Source organism: Mytilus trossulus, chromosome 3 (assembly GCF_036588685.1).
Source record: "Mytilus trossulus isolate FHL-02 chromosome 3, PNRI_Mtr1.1.1.hap1, whole genome shotgun sequence".
NCBI classification, from domain to species: Eukaryota; Metazoa; Mollusca; class Bivalvia; order Mytilida; family Mytilidae; genus Mytilus; species Mytilus trossulus.
In genome coordinates this window covers 89,046,854-89,068,453 of record NC_086375.1, presented here as the reverse complement: position 1 = coordinate 89,068,453, position 21,600 = coordinate 89,046,854, and the positions used below count along the sequence as shown (strand labels likewise).

The window sequence follows — 21,600 nt, the reverse complement described above, 5'->3', positions numbered from 1 at the left end:
TAATAAAAAAACCAAAGATATTTTAGAGCAATCAAAGAAAATAGAGCAATACAACATTTTATTTTTCTATACTTTTACACAACTATTCCATATTCCGAACTAACAGAAACATTGAGAGCGTTGGTCTTTATTTGTTTCATAAAACAAATGTCCAACGTAGATACAAGCATCTTGTCTCGGTCAGGGATAAATCTTACTTTCTTAAACAGTCACTTTGATTCGAATAACACCTTTTCTAGAACTGATATATAATCTAAATGTTTGATTTCCCTAATAGAGGGTTGCTGCTCACAAGAAAGCTATCAAACCAAGAGTTCCAAGTAGAAAGCATACCTTTGTAAATTTTACAGACACCATCACGATTTGATTGATCGATTTTGAATATCTGTTTCACGGATTCGGCGGATATATCCAATTGTCAACCCCTTTGCACCAAATGTGACCTAACGAATTAGACTTGTGCAGCAGTATCTGGTTTTATTTCTAGAGCAACTGATGTCGTACCCAGTCTTTGGTGGGGTATGTTTTATTTCTAGAGCAACTGAAATCATATCAAGGCTTTGGTGATGTATTTTTCGTTTAGTCTATTGAGATCATACCCAGGCTTTGGTGGGGTATGTTTTTTTTAGAAGTACTGAGATCATACCCAGACATTGGTGGGGGTATGTTTTGTCTAGAGCAACTGAGATCATACCCTGGCTTTGGTGGAGTATGTTTTGTCTAGAGCAACTGAAATCATACTCTGGCTTTGGTGGGGTATGTTTTGTCTAGAGCAACTGAAATCATACTCTGGCTTTGGTGGGGTATGTTTTGTTTAGAGCAACTAAGATCATACCCTGGCTTTGGTGGGGTATGTTTTGTCTAGAGCAACTGAGACTATACCCAGGCTTTGGTGGGGTATGATTTGTTTAGAGCAACTAAGATCATACCCTGGCTTTGGTGGGGTATGTTTTGTCTAGAGCAACTGAGATCATACCCAGGCTTTGGTGGGGTATGTTTTGTCTATAGCAACTGAGACTATACCCAGACTTTGGTGGGGTATGTTTTGTCTAGAGCAACTGAGACTATACCCAGGCTTTGGTGGGGTATGTTTTGTTTAGCCTATTTTCTATGTGGTATTTTGTGGACTGTTGTTTGATTGTTTTTCTCTCTTTAGCCATGGCGTTGTCAGTTTGTTATCGACTTGTGAGTTTGACTATCCCGTCGGTATTTTCTGCTTACTTTGGTCTTTTCTCCTTAGGTTGGTTTTTTTTTCATTTCATTTTAATTGACAGTTTTTATCGTCGCAAATATTTTGTGTGTGACCACACTCTTCTTTGTACATAGATGCATGGTTAGATACATGTTTAGATACATGTAACAGTATTTATTGTTATTAGCATAAAATGAAGCCGCGATAAAATCTTAAATCTATCCAATTAAATTGAACTATTAACACATATTCATCATATTGCTGTACTTTTATTTATAGAAATAAAAAAGTTAAAAATACCCGTCATAAAAAACAGTTAACGTGATAATTGGCTGATTACTAAATGTCCTTCGACAGTTTCCAAAATGTCAAAGTATTGGTTTGTCCCTCGTGTCTCCAATTATCAACCGGCTCATTAAACACGTGATTATGTTCTAAGATAAAGAATGAGACAATCAAATTAGTAAAACATCAACAATTAAAACAAATAATACAATAATATTAATAAATATATACACAATCTTTAAACAAGATAACAAAATACTTGACTTGCCATTTTCCCTTGTGTTCACTTTGCCATTTATTAAGTTTGAAATATACAAACACAATATAAGATATAAACAACAAAAACAAATCCAAACAGTGCAACTTATTTTCCCTCAAACCCTGCTGTAATATTTCTGATATGAAAAAAATACGCTATGAGGATCGAATCATAAAAACATGATGTTTGCATCACTATAACATCATATATGACCGGCTATATACGATGTTGTCATGGACATAGTAGCCAATCAAATTGAGAAACCGCTTGCTCCTTGTAAATGGGCATGAGAATAATGTATTTTGAAACTTCAAATCTTACTTAAAAAAAAACCAGAACATCTATTTTTTGAAAATTGACACATATTTTTACTATTTTATTAATTGTGACTGTTTATTTAACGCATCATGTAAATATAACGGAATTTGATGAGACTGTTATTAAAGTGAGAGGGTTAGCGCTATAGAACCAGGTTTAATCCACCATTTTCTACACTTGAAAATGCCTGTACCAAGTCAGGAATATGACAGTTCTTGTCCATTCGTTTTTGATGCGTTTTGTTATTTGATTTGGCCATTTGATTATGGACTTTCCGAATTGATTTTCCTTTGAGTTCAGTATTTTTGTGATTTTACTTTTTACTAATCACAATTAACAAAATCAAAAATATAACTCTTACTGATTAGTTGAATTTCATTATAATAGTTTAGTCGTTTTATATACAATATATATATATTGTCGGAAAATACAAAACTTATTTGCATGAGCTTTTGAAACAGGACGAAAAGCGAGGCTCATCGAGCTTTGTTCCGGTTTTGTAGGAATTAAAAATAAATCTTATATTTTCGAACAATGTACATATATTGTTTTTATCCTTAAACTCTCGTTAAGCCTCGCATATGAAACTGATTGAGAAATATGGTATCCAAACTCGATTCAGTAGTAGAATTAATCTTTTTAAAATGAAGTGATAACATTACATAAATTACATGTCATAGTATATCATTGCAAGTTTTATCAATATTAACTACGATAAAAACACAATACCATAACCAAATATACATTAGAAAATTGATAGACACTGATATTTTGTTAAAAAGGATAATTTCTTTATGAATATCACAATGAGTATAAAAAGTATGGTGATGAGGGTATAAAAATTGACCCAAAAATATAAAGAAATAGTATTGGCTTCACGTTTATAAAATTTCATTTCCTGTGTTTCTTATAGACCCTTACATAATTTTATAGCAGCATCTTAAGGAAGACATACAAATATTAACAGTTAATTTTCATCATGTCCAAACAAACTGTTTTTGTTTTGTTTTTACATAATTAACTGTGAACTATATCTTAATGGCGGCCCGGTTAATAATTACAGCATGAAAAAGTTTTACATATTAGCACTATATATGAAATATCAAAAAGGGTCAATATTGGCATTAACTAAACATAAGTTTTGTAATTTTATACATAAGATAAAGGAGGTGTACAAATATTTAGCAAATTCAAAATATCAATAAAATCAGAACCGTAACACCTGTAATGATATCTTTCTGAAGTCAAAATTGCAATTTGTAATGAATGACATAAGATAAACCCTTTAGAAGCGGGAATTGATGACAAAACTGGTAAACAAAAGTTTTGTTAAAATAAACAATAACCAGGAAAGTGTTTTTGTTTACCTACTCCTTAAAACTCATTAAAAAAATATCTTGAAAAAAACCCATGTTTGGTTGGTTATCAACATTTACTCATGTATTGCCTCAAGAACAGAAGTAATTATCCTCATCAAATATGTAACAATTTCTACAGACACATTATGAGTTTAATAACAGCTAAAGTCTTTGACTCCTTTGGGTCGAACAAGTCTTACACCAAAATATGTCCTTTGAGGATCTGAGGCAAAATGTATATTCCCGGCTGTTAATTGTTCAACAAGGCGTACCAAAATGACATCCTTACAGTTCAAACGAAAGTGTCCCATTTGATTCAACGTGTCTACTGGGCGGCTGTTCGATCCATCACTGTTACTATAATGTTGACCTCTACAAGAAACATATGTAGTTTTACACCAGTACTTAAAACCTTCCATCCTTTATTGGTGGATTTTACATAGAAAAATAAAATCGTATGATATAAGCAAAATGAGGATGTTAAATTTGATGTATGCCTTTTCGTGCTACTTCGTTACATTTGTTGTTTTTAAAGTAATTAAGATGATTACACAATGTTGACTGCTGTACCCCTATTTTTTTACATGTTTACCTATTGTGTCTGTTTGTTTTGTTCACGCATCGTTGACAATATAATGGAATTTGATGCGTCATACAAGTGAGAGGTTTAGCTAGCTATAAATCAAGGTTCAATCAACCAGTTTCTCCATAAGAAAATGCCTGTACCAAGTCAGGAATATGACAGTTGTTAACCATTCGTTTGATGTGTTTGAACTTTTGATTTTGCAATTTGATTGGGGACTTTCTTTTTGAATTTTCCTCTGAGTTCAGTATTTTTGTGATTTTACTGTTTATTGTTATAGTAATCACAGGATAACATTAATCATTTCTCTTTCCATGTGTATATTCACCATTTCCTTTCTCAATTTTAATGACTAGAAATGATTTAGAAACTCACTGTTCCAAGTTTAAAATAATTAAACCTCAACTTGTCTGAGTTTTATACAAAATCTTATAACAGCATAGCTTATAAAATAGTTTATAATTGAGATACCAATTTTATTGCCACACGACATTTGACTCAAAGCCATATGATGTTACATTTCATCATGTTTTAATGTAACATCTAGTCAGAAGTACAGGACTTTACATTTCATCCTGTGTAGTACAACTTCTAGACAGAGCGAAACGACTGACCTTTCATTCTGTGTAATGTAACTTCTAGACAGAGCTTTAGATGTTACCTTTCATCCTGTGTAATATAACTTCTAGACAGGACTATAGGACTTTCTCCATTAGGTACTCTGATCGTTTCATAGCCAAACGAAGGATACACCCTGAAGAAATTGAATAAAACATTTCAATAGGAATATATATTTTTTACATGTCAACATACATGTCTTTACTTCAAGTAGTAAACTGCCTCTACCAATGTATTTACTATAAATTAGAATTGCATTAATTTTAATCTATTTGTTTAGCACAGCTAAGCTGTTTAATGATACAATTAAAGGGTGAAACTGCCTTCAAAAGAAGGACATTTAATAAGTAGATTCCAATTGTTCTATTTTTCTATGACTTTTTTTTGACAAAGAAACGAAAAGGGGTAAAAAAGAAAGATCTGTATACGTGAATGGATAACGACTTTAAAAATGCAAGGTTTAGTCTTACGGCAAATTATCCTCATTCTTCAATCCAGCAACACTGATCTGAGAGTATATTTCGTAGTATCCTGCTCTAGTTATATTTATTCCAACTATCTTACTTTCTTGTCTAATGTATAGAAAACTCAATGGAAAATCCCTGGGTGGTTCTGACCATAGGAAACACTTCTGGTTGTAAAGACATGCATCTAAAAATAAATATAAAAAACAGTTGTATTGTACTATCATTCTGTAATACGTTTCTGGTAATGTACTATTCTAATGTAATACGTTTCTGGTAATGTACTATTCAAATGTAATACGTTTCAGGTAATGAACTATTCTAATGTGATACGTTTCTGGTAATGTACTAATCTAATGTAATACGTTTCTTGCAATACACTATTCTAATGTAATACGTTTCTTGCAATGCACTATTTTAATGAAATACGTTTCTGGTAATGTACTATTCTAATGTAATACGTTTCTGGCAATGTACTATTGTAATGTAATACGTTTCTTGCAATGCACTATTCTAATATAATACATGTCTGGTAATGCAATATTCTAATGTAATACGTTTCTTGCTATGTACAGCACTATTCTTATGTAATACGTTTCTTGCAATGCACTATACTAATGTAATACGTGTCTGATTATGTACTATTCTAATGTAATACGTTTCTTGCAATGCACTATTCTAATGTTATACGTTTCTTGCAATACAGTATTCTAATGTTATACGTTTCTGGTATTGTACTATCCTAATCTAATACGTTTCTGGTAATGTACTATTCTAATGTAATACGTTTCTTGCAATGCACTATTATAATGTAATACGTTTCTGGTAATTTACTTTTTTTAATGTTATACGTTTCTTGCAATAAATTATTTTAATGTGTGCCGTTTCTTGCAATGCACTATTCTAATGTAATACATTTCTGGTAATTTACTTTGTTTTAATGTTATACGTTTTTTGCAATGTACTTTTCAAATATAATACGTTTCTGGTAAGGTACTATTCTAATGAAATATGTTTCTGATAATTTACTATTCTTATGTAATACGTTTCTGGTAATGTACTATTATAATGTAATACGTTTGTGGCAATATACTATTCTAATGTAATACGTTTCTTACATTTCACTATTCTAATGTCATACGTTTCTTGCAATGCACTTTTATAATGTAATACGTTTCTGGTAATGTACTATTCTAATGTAATACGTGTCTGGTTATGTACTATTCTAATGTGATACGTTTCTTGCAATGCAGTATTCTAATGTAATATGTATTGCAATGTACAATTCTAATGTAATACGTCTTGCAATGTACAATTCTAATGTAATACGTTTCTGGTAATGTACTATTATAATGTAATACGCTTCTTATAATGCACTTTTCTAATGCAATACGTTTCTGGTAATGTACTATTATATTGCAATACGTTTCTGGTAATGTACTATTCTAATCTAATACGTTTCTGGTAATGTACTATTCTAATGTCATACGTTTCTGGCAATGCACTTTTCTAATGCAATACGTTTCTGGTAATGTACTATTCTAATGTAATACGTGTCTGGTTATGTACTATTCTAATGTGATACGTTTCTTGCAATGCAGTATTCTAATGTAATATGTATTGCAATGTACAATTCTAATGTAATACGTCTTGCAATGTACAATTCTAATGTAATACGTTTCTGGTAATGTACTATTATAATGTAATACGCTTCTTATAATGCACTTTTCTAATGCAATACGTTTCTGGTAATGTACTATTATATTGCAATACGTTTCTGGTAATGTACTATTCTAATCTAATACGTTTCTGGTAATGTACTATTCTAATGTCATACGTTTCTGGCAATGCACTTTTCTAATGCAATACGTTTCTGGTAATGTACTATTCTAATGTCATACGTTTCTGGCAATGCACTTTTCTAATGCAATACGTTTCTGGTAATGTACTATTATAATGCAATACGTTTCTTGCAATGCACTATTCTAATGTAATACGTGTTTTGCAATGCACTATTATAATGTTATACGTTTCTGGTAATGTACTATTCTAATCTAATACGTTTCTGGTAATGTACTTTTCTAATCTAATACGTTTCTGGTAATGTACTATTCTAATGTAATACGTTTCTTGCAATGCACTATTATAATGTAATACGTTTCTGGTAATTTACTTTTTTTAATGTTATGCGTTACTTGCAATGCACTATTCTAATGTGTTACGTTTCTTGCAATGCACTATTCTAATGTAATACATTTCTGGTAATTTACTTTTTTTTTTAATGTTATACGTTTTTTGCAATGTACTTTTCAAAATACAATACGTTTCTGGTAAGGTACTATTCTAATGTAATATGTTTCTGATAATTTACTATGCTTATTTAATACGTTTCTGGTAATGTACTATTATAATGTAATACGTTTGTGGCAATGCACTATTCTAATGTAATACGTTTCTTACATTTCACTATTCTAATGTCATACGTTTCTTGCAATGCACTATTCTAATGTAATACGTTTTTTACATTTCACTATTCTAATGTCATACGTTTCTTGCAATGCACTTTTATAACGTAATACGTTTCTGGTAATGTACTATTCTAATGTAATACGTTTCTTACAATGCACTGTTCTAATGTAATACGTTTCTGTTAATGTACTATTCTTATGTAATACGTTTCTGGAAATATATTATTCTAATGTAATATGTTTCTTGCAATGTACTATTCTAATGTAATACGTTTCTGGTAAGGTTCTATTATAATGTAATAAGTTTCTGGTATAGTGTACTATTCTAATGTAATATGTTTCTGGTAATGTACTATTGTAATGTAATACGTCTTGCAATGTACAATTCTAATGTAATACGTTTCTGGTAATGTACAATTCTGATGTGATACATTTCTGGTAATGTACTATTCTAATATAATACGTGTCTGGTTATGTACTATTCTAATGTGATACGTGTTTTGCAATGCACTATTATAATGGTATACGTTTCTGGTAATGTACTATTGTAATGTAATACGTTTCTTGCAATGTACAATTCTAATGTAATACGTTTCTGGTAATGTACTATTCTGATGTAATACATTTCTGGTAATGTACTTTTTTAATGTAATACCTTTCTGGTAGTATACTATTCTAATGCAATACGTTTCTTGCAATGCACTATTGTAATGTAATAAGTTTCTGGTAATGTACTATTGTAATGTAATACGTCTTGCAATGTACAATCCTATTGTAATACGTTTCTGGTAATGTACTATTCTAATGTAATACGTTTCTGGTAATATACTATTCTAATGTAATACGTTTCTTGTAATATACTATTCTTATGTAATACGTTTCTTGCAATTCACTATTCTAATGTAATAAGTTTCTGGTAATGTACTATGCTAATGTAATACGTTTCTGGTAATGTACTTTTCAAATGTAATACGTTTCTGGTAATGTACTTTTCAAATGTAATACGTTTCTGGTAAGGTTCCATTATAATGTAATAAGTTTCTGGTATAATGTACTATTTTTATTATTTCCCAATTGCTAATACACGAGGCAGGTGTTTCCCATGGAAGTAGGTAAAAATATAATAAAACTAGCATTGCATAACTAATATACGTAATTAAATTGGTAGAGTAATTGTGCATCTTATCACTAATAATGCCATTAGTTCACATTATGACATTCCATTTCTAAGGTCATTTAAAAATAATCAGTTAAATACTTGGAAATCGAAATGCTCTACGCTATTGGTGTCATTTTTGAATTCCAAACAATAACCAGATAAGGTTAAACCAAAAACAAATTACAATGTTGATGCAGAAATAGAGCTGTGAAAAACGTATGTTATAGGTGCATTCAAATGAGTGGTCAATTCAAGATGAATAAAAATATATAATTATATAAACCTGAGAAAAATAATTTATTAGTAATTTAATTTTGGCCCTGTTTGTTAACATTGCAGAAGAATATCACCTCTGTGTTGATCAAGTCTTGAAATCAGTTGACTTTCTGGCTGTGGTGCTGTTAAGTGTACAAGTGGCACCTCTGCCAAATCTAGAAAGAGAAGTAACTTATAATATGCGTCATACAAACATTTCTATTGTTAAAAAATATATATATTTGTTAGAACAATAGCCTGTTTGCCATGTACAATTTCAGACTGATTATCAATAGTAGGCTTTTATTTACAGAAATAAATATAATTTTAAACACACATAAAACATAACTGTTCACTTCCTCCCCCTTTTAAATGATAATCGCCGTCTTGTTTTTGTACTTATTTGAAGTATAATTAACAGTGAGCCTTCAAAAAGTCTTTTTTTCCACTTTCACATTTATTGACGATGTTCTATCATTCGGTGACCTACATTTCCATGAGTAACTGCATCTCATGTATCAAAGTGAACGTGAGACTAAGGGTACTACTGAAGAAGTGTTTGCTTCATATATCTTGATATCTTGATATCTTATTCGATATTGATGACGACTACAAACTTTTCAATAATCAACTTCCCATTTTTGTAGCAATAAGATGTCGTCGGTGATTCAAACTCAATTGGACATGTGTTTGGGGTCTTGGGTCTTTAAATACCAATATAGTCATTTAATATATATATTGTTAATAATGTCCTTTTCCCCTTTGATACATGTTTACTGAGTGACAATTCTTGTGCTTCATGCATAGCATGATACGAGTATCCGATACGAGTATCCTGTCGAAGCACCCGTACACGCTCATCTCTTCGCGAAATTAACTCAGTATCAAATTTCACACTGATTTGTCTCTTCCTATTTGTTTGACGAGATTTGAACATCAGAACACAACTGTTGCCTTAACTTATCATTGACAATTATAGAATTACCGCAGTATTTTATTGTTATATTACCGATATATTTTCAGTCGAACCACCAAGAGGGCATTTTCAGACTCAGTGACACGAACTTTTAACTTTTAAAGTTCGTGGAATCACGATTTTTCGCCTTGGGGAAGGGTCCATCAGTTCCGATCGACCTGTGATTCGTACAAGATCTGTTATAATTCATATTGGTAATTTATCTCCATAGCATTATGCTTTAAAATGCAGATGGTCGAACATATCAAAATTGAAGTTTCAACCACAGATGTGTGTCTGAAGAAGAAATATTAGAAATTTGATCCACAATGCTCTTCAACTTCATACTTTATCAGATTATTTGAACTGTGTTTTTTTTTATTCGAGCGTCACTGATGAGTCTTTAGTTTATGAAACGCGCGCCTGATATCTATGATGAGTTTACTCCATGCACTAAAGAGAATTGGAAAAACAACTAATTGCGTTGTAGTATTTAGATTAAGTTATTGTAATAAGAATAAGTAACAATACACGATAGTGTGGAGAGGGTCTAAATCATGTTTAACGATTATGGGAAAAGATACCACAGGATCGAATCAATCAATATCAAGACGACGCAGAGCTGTCTTTCAAGCCAAATCGTTGTCACAGGAAATATTTACACAAAAACGTCCATTTGAGACTCCAGAGGACATTAGACTTTTTAATAAAATCACTAAACCAAGTAACAACGATTGGTAATATATATCATAACTGTTTCATGTGTCATACGGAGTTAAACTTCTTTTTCTCAGGTTGTGTGTATAGAATTTAAAAATGACCACTTTTGAAATACCTGACTGAAACTCACCTTTTATTTTTTCCTCTAAATCATCTAGATCATGTCCTAAAATTAAATAAAAACAAACAACAATAACATTTACTCTTACATACTAAGTATTAAAAAAATGGAATAGGCGAGATTTACGTAAACAAAAGCTCCCATAACATAGTAGAAAATAAACAAAAGATTAAAGCATAAACTTTTACGTATTCTTTTTCCTGACATTGGACCTATTTAGAAGTTAATATATTGTACTTCACCCGTGGAACATATTTATGTTGATATATATGTGTCATGTGTTGTGTCTTGTTGGTCTTTGTGTCATTTTTTGTGTCATTATGTTGTTTTTTGTTCTCTATGTGTCATGCTTTGTGTCTTGATGATCTCTATGTGTCATTTTTGTGTCATTAGGTTGTCTTCTGTTCTCTATGTGTTGTGTTTTGTGTCTTGATGATCTCTATGTGTCATTTTTTGTGTCATTAGGTTGTCTTCTTTTCTCTATGTGTCATGTTTTGTGTTTGTTGATCTCTATGTTTGATGTATTGTGTCTTGTGTAATGTTTAGTGTCATGTTGATCTCTATGTGTCATATTTTGTGTCTTGATGATCTCTATGTATGATGTTTTGTGTTTTGTTGATCTCTATGTTTGATGTATTGTGTCTTGTGTTATGTTTTGTGTCATGTTGATCTCTATGTGTAATGTTTTGTGTCATGTTGATCTCTATGTGTCATGTTTTGTGTCTTGATGAGCTCTGTGTATGATGTTTTGTGCTTTGTTGATCTCTATGTATGATGTATATTGTGTCTTGTGTAATATTTCGTGTCATGTTGATCTCTATGTGTCATGTTTTGTGTCATTAGGTTGCTGTCTTAGTGGCGTGTATACCAAACTTATTTCAGTTTCTATATATTATTTAGTACTGAAGGTATTAATGATAAAAGATGTTTAACAAACATAAATTAAGGTGGTACCTAACACTACAGGGAGATAACTCCGTAAAGTCAGCTAAACGTTTTAATTACATTGTGTTGTAAAAGGAGTATTAAGCTTCTCAATGATCAAAATAAGTGTTTGTCAAACTGCTATATAACCAGTGTAATTTTTCTGATAAAACGGTTGGTTCAAATCTTTTGAATTTTTTATATTTTTGTCAAAGGGTCAAAGTAAATACTTTGTCAAAATTTAAAGAAAATTAAACGAGCCAAATTAATTTTAGTTAAAGTGTTGGGTACCACCTTAAACAACATAGGAAAAGTTTCTTAAAATAATGATCAATGAGAATTTGATTAAACCTACTTCTATTCCTTCTTCTAGTATGTCTTCGTTGTGGTCTTCTGGATTGTACGTCTTGATCTTCCTAAAATATTTCAATAGTATATGTGATATCCGATGAAGAATTGTTTGGCTGAAATGGAGGGCGAGAAAATATTAAACCGATTCGACATAACATGTTGTCTAGTTTGTTATCAACTACATGTAGCCTTACCAGTGTCTATCTAAGGACATACGTGTATCCAGCGAGGTGACATAAAAAATAAGATGTAGTATGATTGTCAATGAGACAACTCTCCACTATAGACCAAATGATATAGAAGTTAACAAGTATATAGGTCACCGTACGGAGTACAACGATGAGCGAAAACCATACTGTATAGCTATAGCCAACTATAAAAGGCATCGAAATGACAAATGCAAAACAATTAAAACGAGAAAAACTAACAGCCTGATTTTCACCGGTCTGATTTTCGAACAAAACAATGAACGAAAAACAAAAATGAAAATCAGCAACAAACGATAGCCACTGAATTATCGATTCTTTACTTGGGACAGGCACATACACGATGTGGCGGGATCAAACATGTATGCGGAAGTTGACTCGAAACATATATATCTATATTTCGATCAAGGGGTACGTAAAAACAAGTTTTAAATCATGTGGGACTATCACGATCTGTTAAACAATTAAACATGACTAAATAGCAATAAAAAGTTTTTTTTTTAGAACAAATGACTTATTATCGTACAATCATTCCTGGAATGATCGACCGGTTATGTTCAATCAAATGCCATATAGCTAATTTACAATACAAATTGTTGTATTTCTCGACAAAAGAAATGTTGGTGTCAAATTTGCCATAAATTGCAGCGTAATATAAAGCATAAAGCCAGCAGTCGTGCACTTGATTGAGAAACTATTTTCAAAGAAAACTTTTCTCGGAAATTTGTTCTATTGTTTTAATGTTTGCATTTAAATTTCAAAACTCTGCACAAAATAACACGTAACATGGCGACAGAGACAAAAGAGGGGCAAAAGATATCAGAGAGACATTTTTATTCAAAAACATATATCGAAAATTAACAGAAACAATATGTACAAAATGTAACGTGTTGTAAAGGTGAGGAGATACGTAGACAACAACAGAAATAACAAGAAAAAAAAACCCAGACAAAACCATAACGCAGAGAGAAAGTTAAAACAGATAAACAACAAAAACAAAACACGGACCCTAAACCCTACAACAACATTATTAAAAAAACAAACACAAATACGGAAAACTAATAGACAAATAAAAAAAAACCACACAAAACAAAAAAACTAAAAGACAGAGAAGTTAGAACCCCACAAAAAACACAAAAGATAAATCTACAAGAACTCAATAAAAACAACACATTTACCGGCACAAAACACGGGAAACTAAAAGATTAATCTACAAGAACTCCATAAACAAATCAAATTTTATTAACAAAAACACAGAAACCAAACGATAAATCAACAAGAACCCCACTAAAACAACCAATACAAAACAGGAAACTGAGAGTAAAACAAACAAGAGGCCCCACAAAAAGAACAGAATATGTCTGGACTTTGCTGCTTCGTAAGATTAAGCAGCTCCTCTCAAATGTGATGCTAAACGACAAAAAGAACACATGGACCTCATTAAATTCTAGTTTCGGTTCATATCTAAGTTTGTAGATGCTTGTATAACCAAAACAATTGTATTAAAGAAAAAATGTACACTTTTCATACAATATCTTCCTTTATATATTTTCAAACTGCTTTTTAAGAACCTACATACAAATTGTTAATGATAACTTACAACCTCTATTGTAATTAAGGAAAAAATAATATCATGAATTTAACAGTTGATCGAATATTAGTCCAGTAAACTCTTTTAAATTTTATTTCTACTTTTAGACGACACGAAAATATTGAGAACAAAGATGATTAAAGGAAATAAACTTTTTATGTAATGATTTCTGTTAAATCAACTTGTATATGTTGCTTTTGATAGATTACTGGGGGTTTTCCTGCAATCAAGCAACTATTTTTACATATTTTCTTTATTTGCATTAGAAAAGTGTTCTTTTATTCTGATTCTGTGTTGAACAAACGGTAATATTAAGAATAATGATAATTTCAAGCTTCATTTTGGGAACCTCTTAGAGGCCCACGTACAAGGCATTTCGTGTTCTTTAAAAAAAACATACTACGTTTTGGAATAAAAAAACCCATAAACGTTGATATGGGAATAACAAATAGCATGATAATACAATATATGTACATTGTCGAGAACAAATAAAATTGATTTTACTCACAAACGGAAGAAAAGCACGACGATTCTTCGCTTTTCATACTGTATATATATAGTATTTTTATATTATCTTTTCACTGTACATATATATTGAATATAAATGACCGGATATACGAAGATGTGGTGTAAGTGCCAATGAGACAACTCTCCATCCAAATAACATTTTTTTAAATCATTGGTTTCTTATAGTGATGTATGACTGACTTAAATTATAATAGGTTTTACATAGATGTATACTTAGATTAACTAAGAAATTAAACATTATCAGCATAATTAGAATAATTCATATTTTTTCTGCTGTTAGGAAAAATCACTCTGTTTAAACAGTACACAAATTATCCACCCAGTTATAATAAAAAAAATAAAAGATAACACTTTATAAATTTAGGGCGTCCGAATAAACGATACACAAACTTAATGATATATGATGAAACTATTCCTTTTTGTTAATTTGGAGGAGGAAACTGCTTCGTTCACCTTCGTTTTTCTTCCTCAAAGATAAGCTTGTAAATATTACATGAATATTACTTATGATAAAATATTAATTCACCTTCTCGTTTGAAAACTTTTAAAACGGTCGATTGTCATATTGGCAATTGTACAACATCTTTGTATTTGATATCTTGTCATATGATTGAGTATTATATACGCCGACAGTCATACCACAGTATAGATGGGTAACTTTATATGACTGAGTATTATATACGCCGACAGTCATACCACAGTATAGATGGGTAACTATATATGACTGAGTATTATATACGCCGACAGTCATACCACAGTATAGATGGGTAACTACTCATGCATTCCTGAAGAGGATATTTATAACATTTGCTTCCCTTTGAATATAGTGTTTAACGTAAAGTTAAAACGAGTCCTGTAGTAACTTTGATATAACTTTAAGTTGGAATACAAATATGACAATGACGAGAAAGCAAAGAAAACCGAATAGCTTGGCATGGTTAGCCTAAGTCAAAGAAAGTAAAAATAAACAGAAAATATATAAGATCTGCCATCCACAATATCAAAGAAGTCAAAAGACATTAAGGAATTTCACTTATGATACTAGTATATGAATGAAGAGCCGGCTATCATGACTTGCTTTATAATACGGGAAACAAGTTTTCCATAGACCATTTCTTTTTTTTATTTAATCACATGCTCTAAAATGAATTTAAAAGAATTCACAGTTTTTTGTGTATGAATATTCAAATTTAATCAGGCGTGTGTCCAGCATTTTCGTGATCTATGAACAATACGTTGAAAGGCAATTTCAAAACATAGTCGAATTTCTTCGGTAAACTTTAATGCTAATGTGCACATATGTTAGTATGAATTTGCACATATGTTAGTATGTCTGTTCAAAGTCTGGTTGAAAATTAAAGGCAAAAAGATAAATTGTATCTTTTAGTTTAAGCCAATTTCAATTTGTACTGCAATTTTAAGTAAAACGGCATCTTGTGTTTTCTTTTTGGTTCTAGCAATATTGTAACGTGCTTTTTAACAAATTATCAGATAAAAAATGTCCAAAGAATGACAAAAATACAATATTTATTGGCCTTTGGAACATTTGGAGATTTTACAGAAACGTACATTTACAATGGACGCATTTTTTATTTGCGAAGTTCCGTTAAATTGTCTTAAAGCGCAACATAAAGCGCTGGATATTGTTTTGATATAAAAAGAAACAGGGAAAAAAATCAAGGTTTAACAATTATTTATTGTTACAAAACTGACAAGTGTGTTTAATCATAAAAAATAAACTCTAGTGCGCACAATGAACATTACTTACCAAATGTCGCTTTCCCAAAGCCAGAGGCTGCTCAAAATCTTCTGACTTTATTTGCAAATGTTTTATTTGTTTCTGAAGAGCTGCAAAGCTTAAATGCAAGTAAAAGCAATATATCAGCACGATAACCAGCATAATCCCAAAGCAACATTTCAAACCAAAACGGCTGCACAACGTCCCAGTTTTTCTCTCTACTTCAGTAACCAAGTCAATGCGAGTTTCCGGTCGTTTTGGCACAGTTTTGCACTCCATTTTAGGTAAACATCAATTTGGGATTTTCCCGTCTTTCTAAATTTCCTACATTTCAATTTTGGTAACACTTGATCAAAAACATCAACATTTATTTAAAATCCAGACAACGACATGCAAATTATATAGGCGGAGCAAATCTGGAGGATTTATGGTTTTAAAAATTGAAGTTATGCCTCTTGCACTTACTATAGATATTTATAAAAAGGATGACAAAACGAAATAAAATCTGAGTATTTAAGGAGATTGCAATCATATATTGAAGTTAACAAATATTTACAGACATCTGTCATGGCAAAGAGATATTCATAAGAAACAACATTCACACAATTTGATTTTTAACCGAAGTTTTCTTTGGAAAAAAAATATTTGAAAAACCATAATAGAATTTGTCTGTCGGTACGAGTTTACTTTAAGTAAACGGTTTTTAGTTTGTTACTATTTATTTCTCCCCTACAATGAAATTCTAATTTTGATAGAGCATGCGAGGTGGCGAGGGATTTATATCTTTAAGAATTTTCATTGTCAATTGAACATTTAAAATAACGATTGAAAATGCTATGTAATGAATCCTGATCTTGCTTTTATTGTGTCTAAAAAAAATAATGTTTTTTTGAAAAAAACGCGAATCATATAATTTGTTATGAAATGTAAATTAATTGAAAAATCTTACAATACGTAATATTCTCATTATTATATTACCTAATATAACAAAATGAATTTAAATATCTTAAGTGCTTTTAAGTCGATTGTGCTTTGAACGAATACACATACATCCTTATTGTTAACCTACTATCGAATTAAACCTTATTTATAGATCTTACAAGATATATTTGATACAGATAGTTATAATATCAAAGTTATGTAATTATAAATGGCATCAATTGTCGAGAGGGTCACGAACATGTTCAAAATGCTCTACTTTTTATTGCAAGGATTCAAGGTCTTATTTCAGTAATAACTATTTAGCCTTGCCTTTTTTGTTGACATTTTTGACAGTCAAAAAAGGAAATGAAAAATATTGCATTCTTCAATAGAACGAATTATTCATAATAAACATGTACCATAAATATACCTTAGCTTTAAATATACAAATATGTAAATACAAATATGAAGACTAGCTCCTCATAAATGAAATTAAAATTTAGAGATTGTTAAAAATTGAAAAAAAATTCAATAACACTGTTTAATCAGAATTGAAACTAAAAAATAATATCATACATCTGGACGGAACAAAAGAACACTAGACAACTATAACTGAAAATCTGGAAGGAGCCGAACAACACACGAAAAATGAAACCGGAATATGAAAGGAGCCAATCAGCACTCGACAACTAGAACCGACAATCTGGAAGAAACGAACAGGAAGCGACAAGTAGAACTTAAAATCTGTAAGGAACATAACAACAGGATTATTACAATTTAGAACTGTAAATATGAAGGAACCGACGCAACAATTCGAACGGAAAATCAGAGAGGGATACTGAACAACAAGAACATAAAACGTTGAAGGAAATTAAACAACATACGACATATAGAGCTGATAATATTGGAGTAATCAAACATCACACAACACCTCGAACGTAAAATCTGGTAGGAACTAAACACAAAAACAAAAAGGGGACGTACAATATTGGAGGAATCAAACAATACACAACCAATAGAACTTAAAATATTGAAGGAACTAAACACAACAACAAAGTGCACGTACAATATTGGAGGAATCAAACAATACACAACCAACAGAACTTAAAATATTGAAGGATCTAAACAACACAAACACAGTAACTATAACTTAAACCTGGAAGGAACCAAACAGCATACAAAAACGGCACTTTGGTTCTTGAAGGAACCAAACAAGGAACTAAACACAACAACTAGTCTAAAAACTTGAGATATAAGATAGGAGAAGAACTAAACAATACACAACTACGAGAACTCAAAATCTGAAAGGAACCAAACGTCAAATGAGAACTGAAAATCTTAACGAAACAAAACAACATACAAAAATAGAAACGGAATATGAAGAATACATTAACTTGAACTAAATATCTAGAATCAAACAATTTGAGTAAACTGTGCATATGTAGACAAATCAACACAACAAGCCAACTAGAACTAAACATGGAGCCAGCAAGAACTAAATATTGCGATACACCTTAACTATTTACGACAACCATAGATAACCATCATAAATGTATCTCAAGCAAGACAACTATTGTAGTGATGAGTTTTACTTCTAAATGCGCAGATCTGGGTTGTTTAAAAAGTTGTTAAGCCAAGGGATAGAGTTTTGAAATAGGTCCCATATTACATGAAAAATGCTCCTGACGGCATATAGCCCCTGAAAACCAGTCCAACCTTCACGAGTGGTTTATCGCCTATAAATCCTAGTACACGGCTGTTCAACAGTCATAAATCGATTGAGAGAAAACAAATCCGGGGTACAAACTTAAATAACACATAAAACAGCTATATAAGAAAACAAAGGAACAACAGTGCCAAACAAAGGAAGAACAGTACCACTAAAGGTGCAACAAAAACAAAGGAAGACCAGTACCACTAAAGGTGCAACAAAAACAAAGGAAGAACAGTACCACTAAAGGTGCAACAAAAACAAACGCCAACATACAATTAAACGAACTATCTGAAAACAACATCCTAATCCTTACTTGGCAAAGGACATTTAAAAAAAGATCGTTTTAACTTACTTTTCTTATTAACATATACATCTGTTCTAACATTTGTTTTTTAAACACCTTCTGAGAGTTCGAATTATGAAATATTTTCAACAGCTGAATTAAACTGTATATGTTCTCAATTTCTATGCGAATAGCGTTCACAAAATGTGAAAGTCTTCCAAGTCGAATCTGCCTTGTCCAATTTTGAAGGAGTTTGGTTCGATTGAATCATTGTTTTATTTTGAATTTTAACCATGCATACATTGTTTACATTATATTCTTTTAATGCCACTCTAATTTGAAACTACGGAATGTCAATTATAACTATTTAAAAACAGCAGAGTGACTGACGCCGAAGGGAGATGATCTATCGCACATATATGCTAACAGGTAATTCAAATTTGTATTTTGACTTTCCTTGTTTCAAAGATTTTATATTTTAAATATAAGATGCAACTCAATGTTTGGTTGTATTTTGTTTTTATTTACAATAACTATTAAAATTGCACATTGTTATTTTGTAATCAAAAATATATAAAAATATGTCTTTATTTGATAAAAATGTAAATAGTAATTAGCAATTCAGTGTTTTCTGCTATTAACCTCATTGCAATATTTTTTTGTTTGTACTTTAAGGTATTAATGCAGAAAGTGAAGTTTTCTGATGAATATAATTTTTATTTAGCTAATTTAAATGATATACATTTATATATCTGAATGTTTAGAAAATTAAATTGGTAAAATTCGAGACGATGATCCCGATATGAGGAAAAATTTCACTTCTTTCGATATATATATATATATATATATATATTCATATATGAATGTTCAGATAATAAAATAAGCAAATAAAGGCAACAGTAGTATAACGCTGTACGAAAGTCATAAATCTTCCAACAAACAGTGCTGACTACTGGGCTAGTAATACTCTCGGGGAAATAAATCTCCATCAGCAGTGGCATCGACCCAGTGGTGTAAATAAACTCATCATAGATACCAGGATTAAATTTTATATATCTGCCAGACGCCCGTTTCGTCTACAAAAGACTCATCAGTGACGCTTTCAACACAATTTTGTTTTTGTGGAGATAAACATTCGCTGCCTGCGATACATATTTGAATGTTTGAATGATTGAATTAGTAAATTTCAAGACTGTTTTGCCTTTATGAAGATAATCGTTCACTGCCAGCACTACATTAGTTAGCGGCAATAAGTGAAATTGGGCATTAACCTATCTCAGGCAATTTCAAAGTTTTTATGTTCCTAGCATTTCTAGTGATTGTGCAGGTCATTTTTATAGAGGAGCAGAATTCTTTTGTTTATTGACTTATTTGATTCCAGCTGACCCCTAAAGTAATGCACTGTCCCTCATCCGTGCCGTCAGCATGTGATGCCTATTTCCGTTTGACCACTCAGTAATACCCTGTGATTTGGGATGTATTGTCTTCCCGTGATTCTGGCCACATTAGCAATGATCCGGGTATAAACAAAGCTCGATATAAACGACTTTTGTCATTTTGCTGTTTATGAATATATTGAGAAAGCATCAATTAAATTAGCAGTCACTTTTAAAGTGCTTTTGACATGAGAGCTCTTATTAAATTAAACTTTAAAATGTGATCTTGGTACCCAAGAAGACAATATAGTGTCCATCTTACTTTGATCAGAAATGCATTTAATCAACCAGTCCTCTTCTGTATAACTCTTTGGGGAAAAACGTTTTTGTTTCTGGTGAAACAAAATTGTTTCCCTTATTCAAATTTCTATTTCACAAAAATTCTAGAAATTTATAGTCGCTCAAAGAGTCATTATCCATGACTAGATGGATATTTTAGAAACTCTGTGTATTCAATAAAACCGATAGAAATATATATTGACTAGCAAAGTTTCATATCTACAGTTATCCATTTTGTGATCAGCTCTAACTGGCTCGGTTAGGGAGGAGATAATTTATTTTCTTTACATAACTTTCAAGTAAGTTCTGCTTTGAATATGATTTGATATCATTTAAAGGAATGTGTATCAAATTTTCGAATATTTTTTTTTCTCTAACTTATGTATTTGGAATATAAAAGACAAATTCGCAAGTTTAAATAAAGGCAATAGTAATATACAGCTGTTCGAATCTCATAAATCGATAGAAAAAAAACAAATCCGGGTTACAAACTTAAAGTTAAACTCATTGCCTAAAATAATATTCGGCAAAAGGCTGGATAATTTTCATCAGATTTTAGAAAATACGTTTAATATCTAAAAATTTCAGGCAGTAACTTAAAATCTCCTAGATAATTTGTTGCCTAGGATATAAGCTTAATGCATAATTCACTTATTGCCGCTAACATGTATCATTAAACACCGAATATTTTTTTGAAGATAACCATTCACTGCCTTTGGTACATATCTTAATGTTAAGATAATAAAATAAGTAAATTAAAAAAGAAGAAACAAAAAAAGTAATAACAAGCAACTAAAAATGACCATCATGGGGGAATGGATTTTTAATTTATATGACTTTTATACTGGATAGTTAATTGAAAACTGAACACCCT

General features: G+C 31.1%; 1 protein-coding gene across 1 annotated transcript; it reads right to left on the bottom strand.

Moving 5' to 3' along the window:
* Window positions 1–1,441: 1,441 nt before the first annotated feature.
* LOC134712771 (uncharacterized) lies at window positions 1,442–16,480 on the bottom strand. Its single transcript, XM_063574624.1, has 7 exons — window positions 16,124–16,480; window positions 12,035–12,095; window positions 10,765–10,800; window positions 9,055–9,135; window positions 5,084–5,264; window positions 4,657–4,749; window positions 1,442–3,784 (listed from the first exon to the last, which is right to left on the bottom strand). The coding sequence occupies exons 1-7, from the start codon at window positions 16,370–16,372 to the stop codon at window positions 3,565–3,567; spliced, it is 921 nt and encodes a 306-aa protein (XP_063430694.1). The 5' UTR covers window positions 16,373–16,480; the 3' UTR covers window positions 1,442–3,564.
* Window positions 16,481–21,600: the final 5,120 nt, after the last annotated feature.

Coding starts and splice junctions, on each gene's coding strand:
- LOC134712771 (XM_063574624.1), bottom strand. CDS start 16,372: ATGGAGTGCAAAACTGTGCCAAAACGACCGGAAACTCGCATTGACTTG. Junction 5,265..9,054: donor AAGACTTGATCAACACAGAG/GTGATATTCTTC, acceptor ATTTATTTTTAG/ATGCATGTCTTTACAACCAG. Junction 4,750..5,083: donor AAGAATGAGGATAATTTGCC/GTAAGACTAAAC, acceptor CAATTTCTTCAG/GGTGTATCCTTCGTTTGGCT.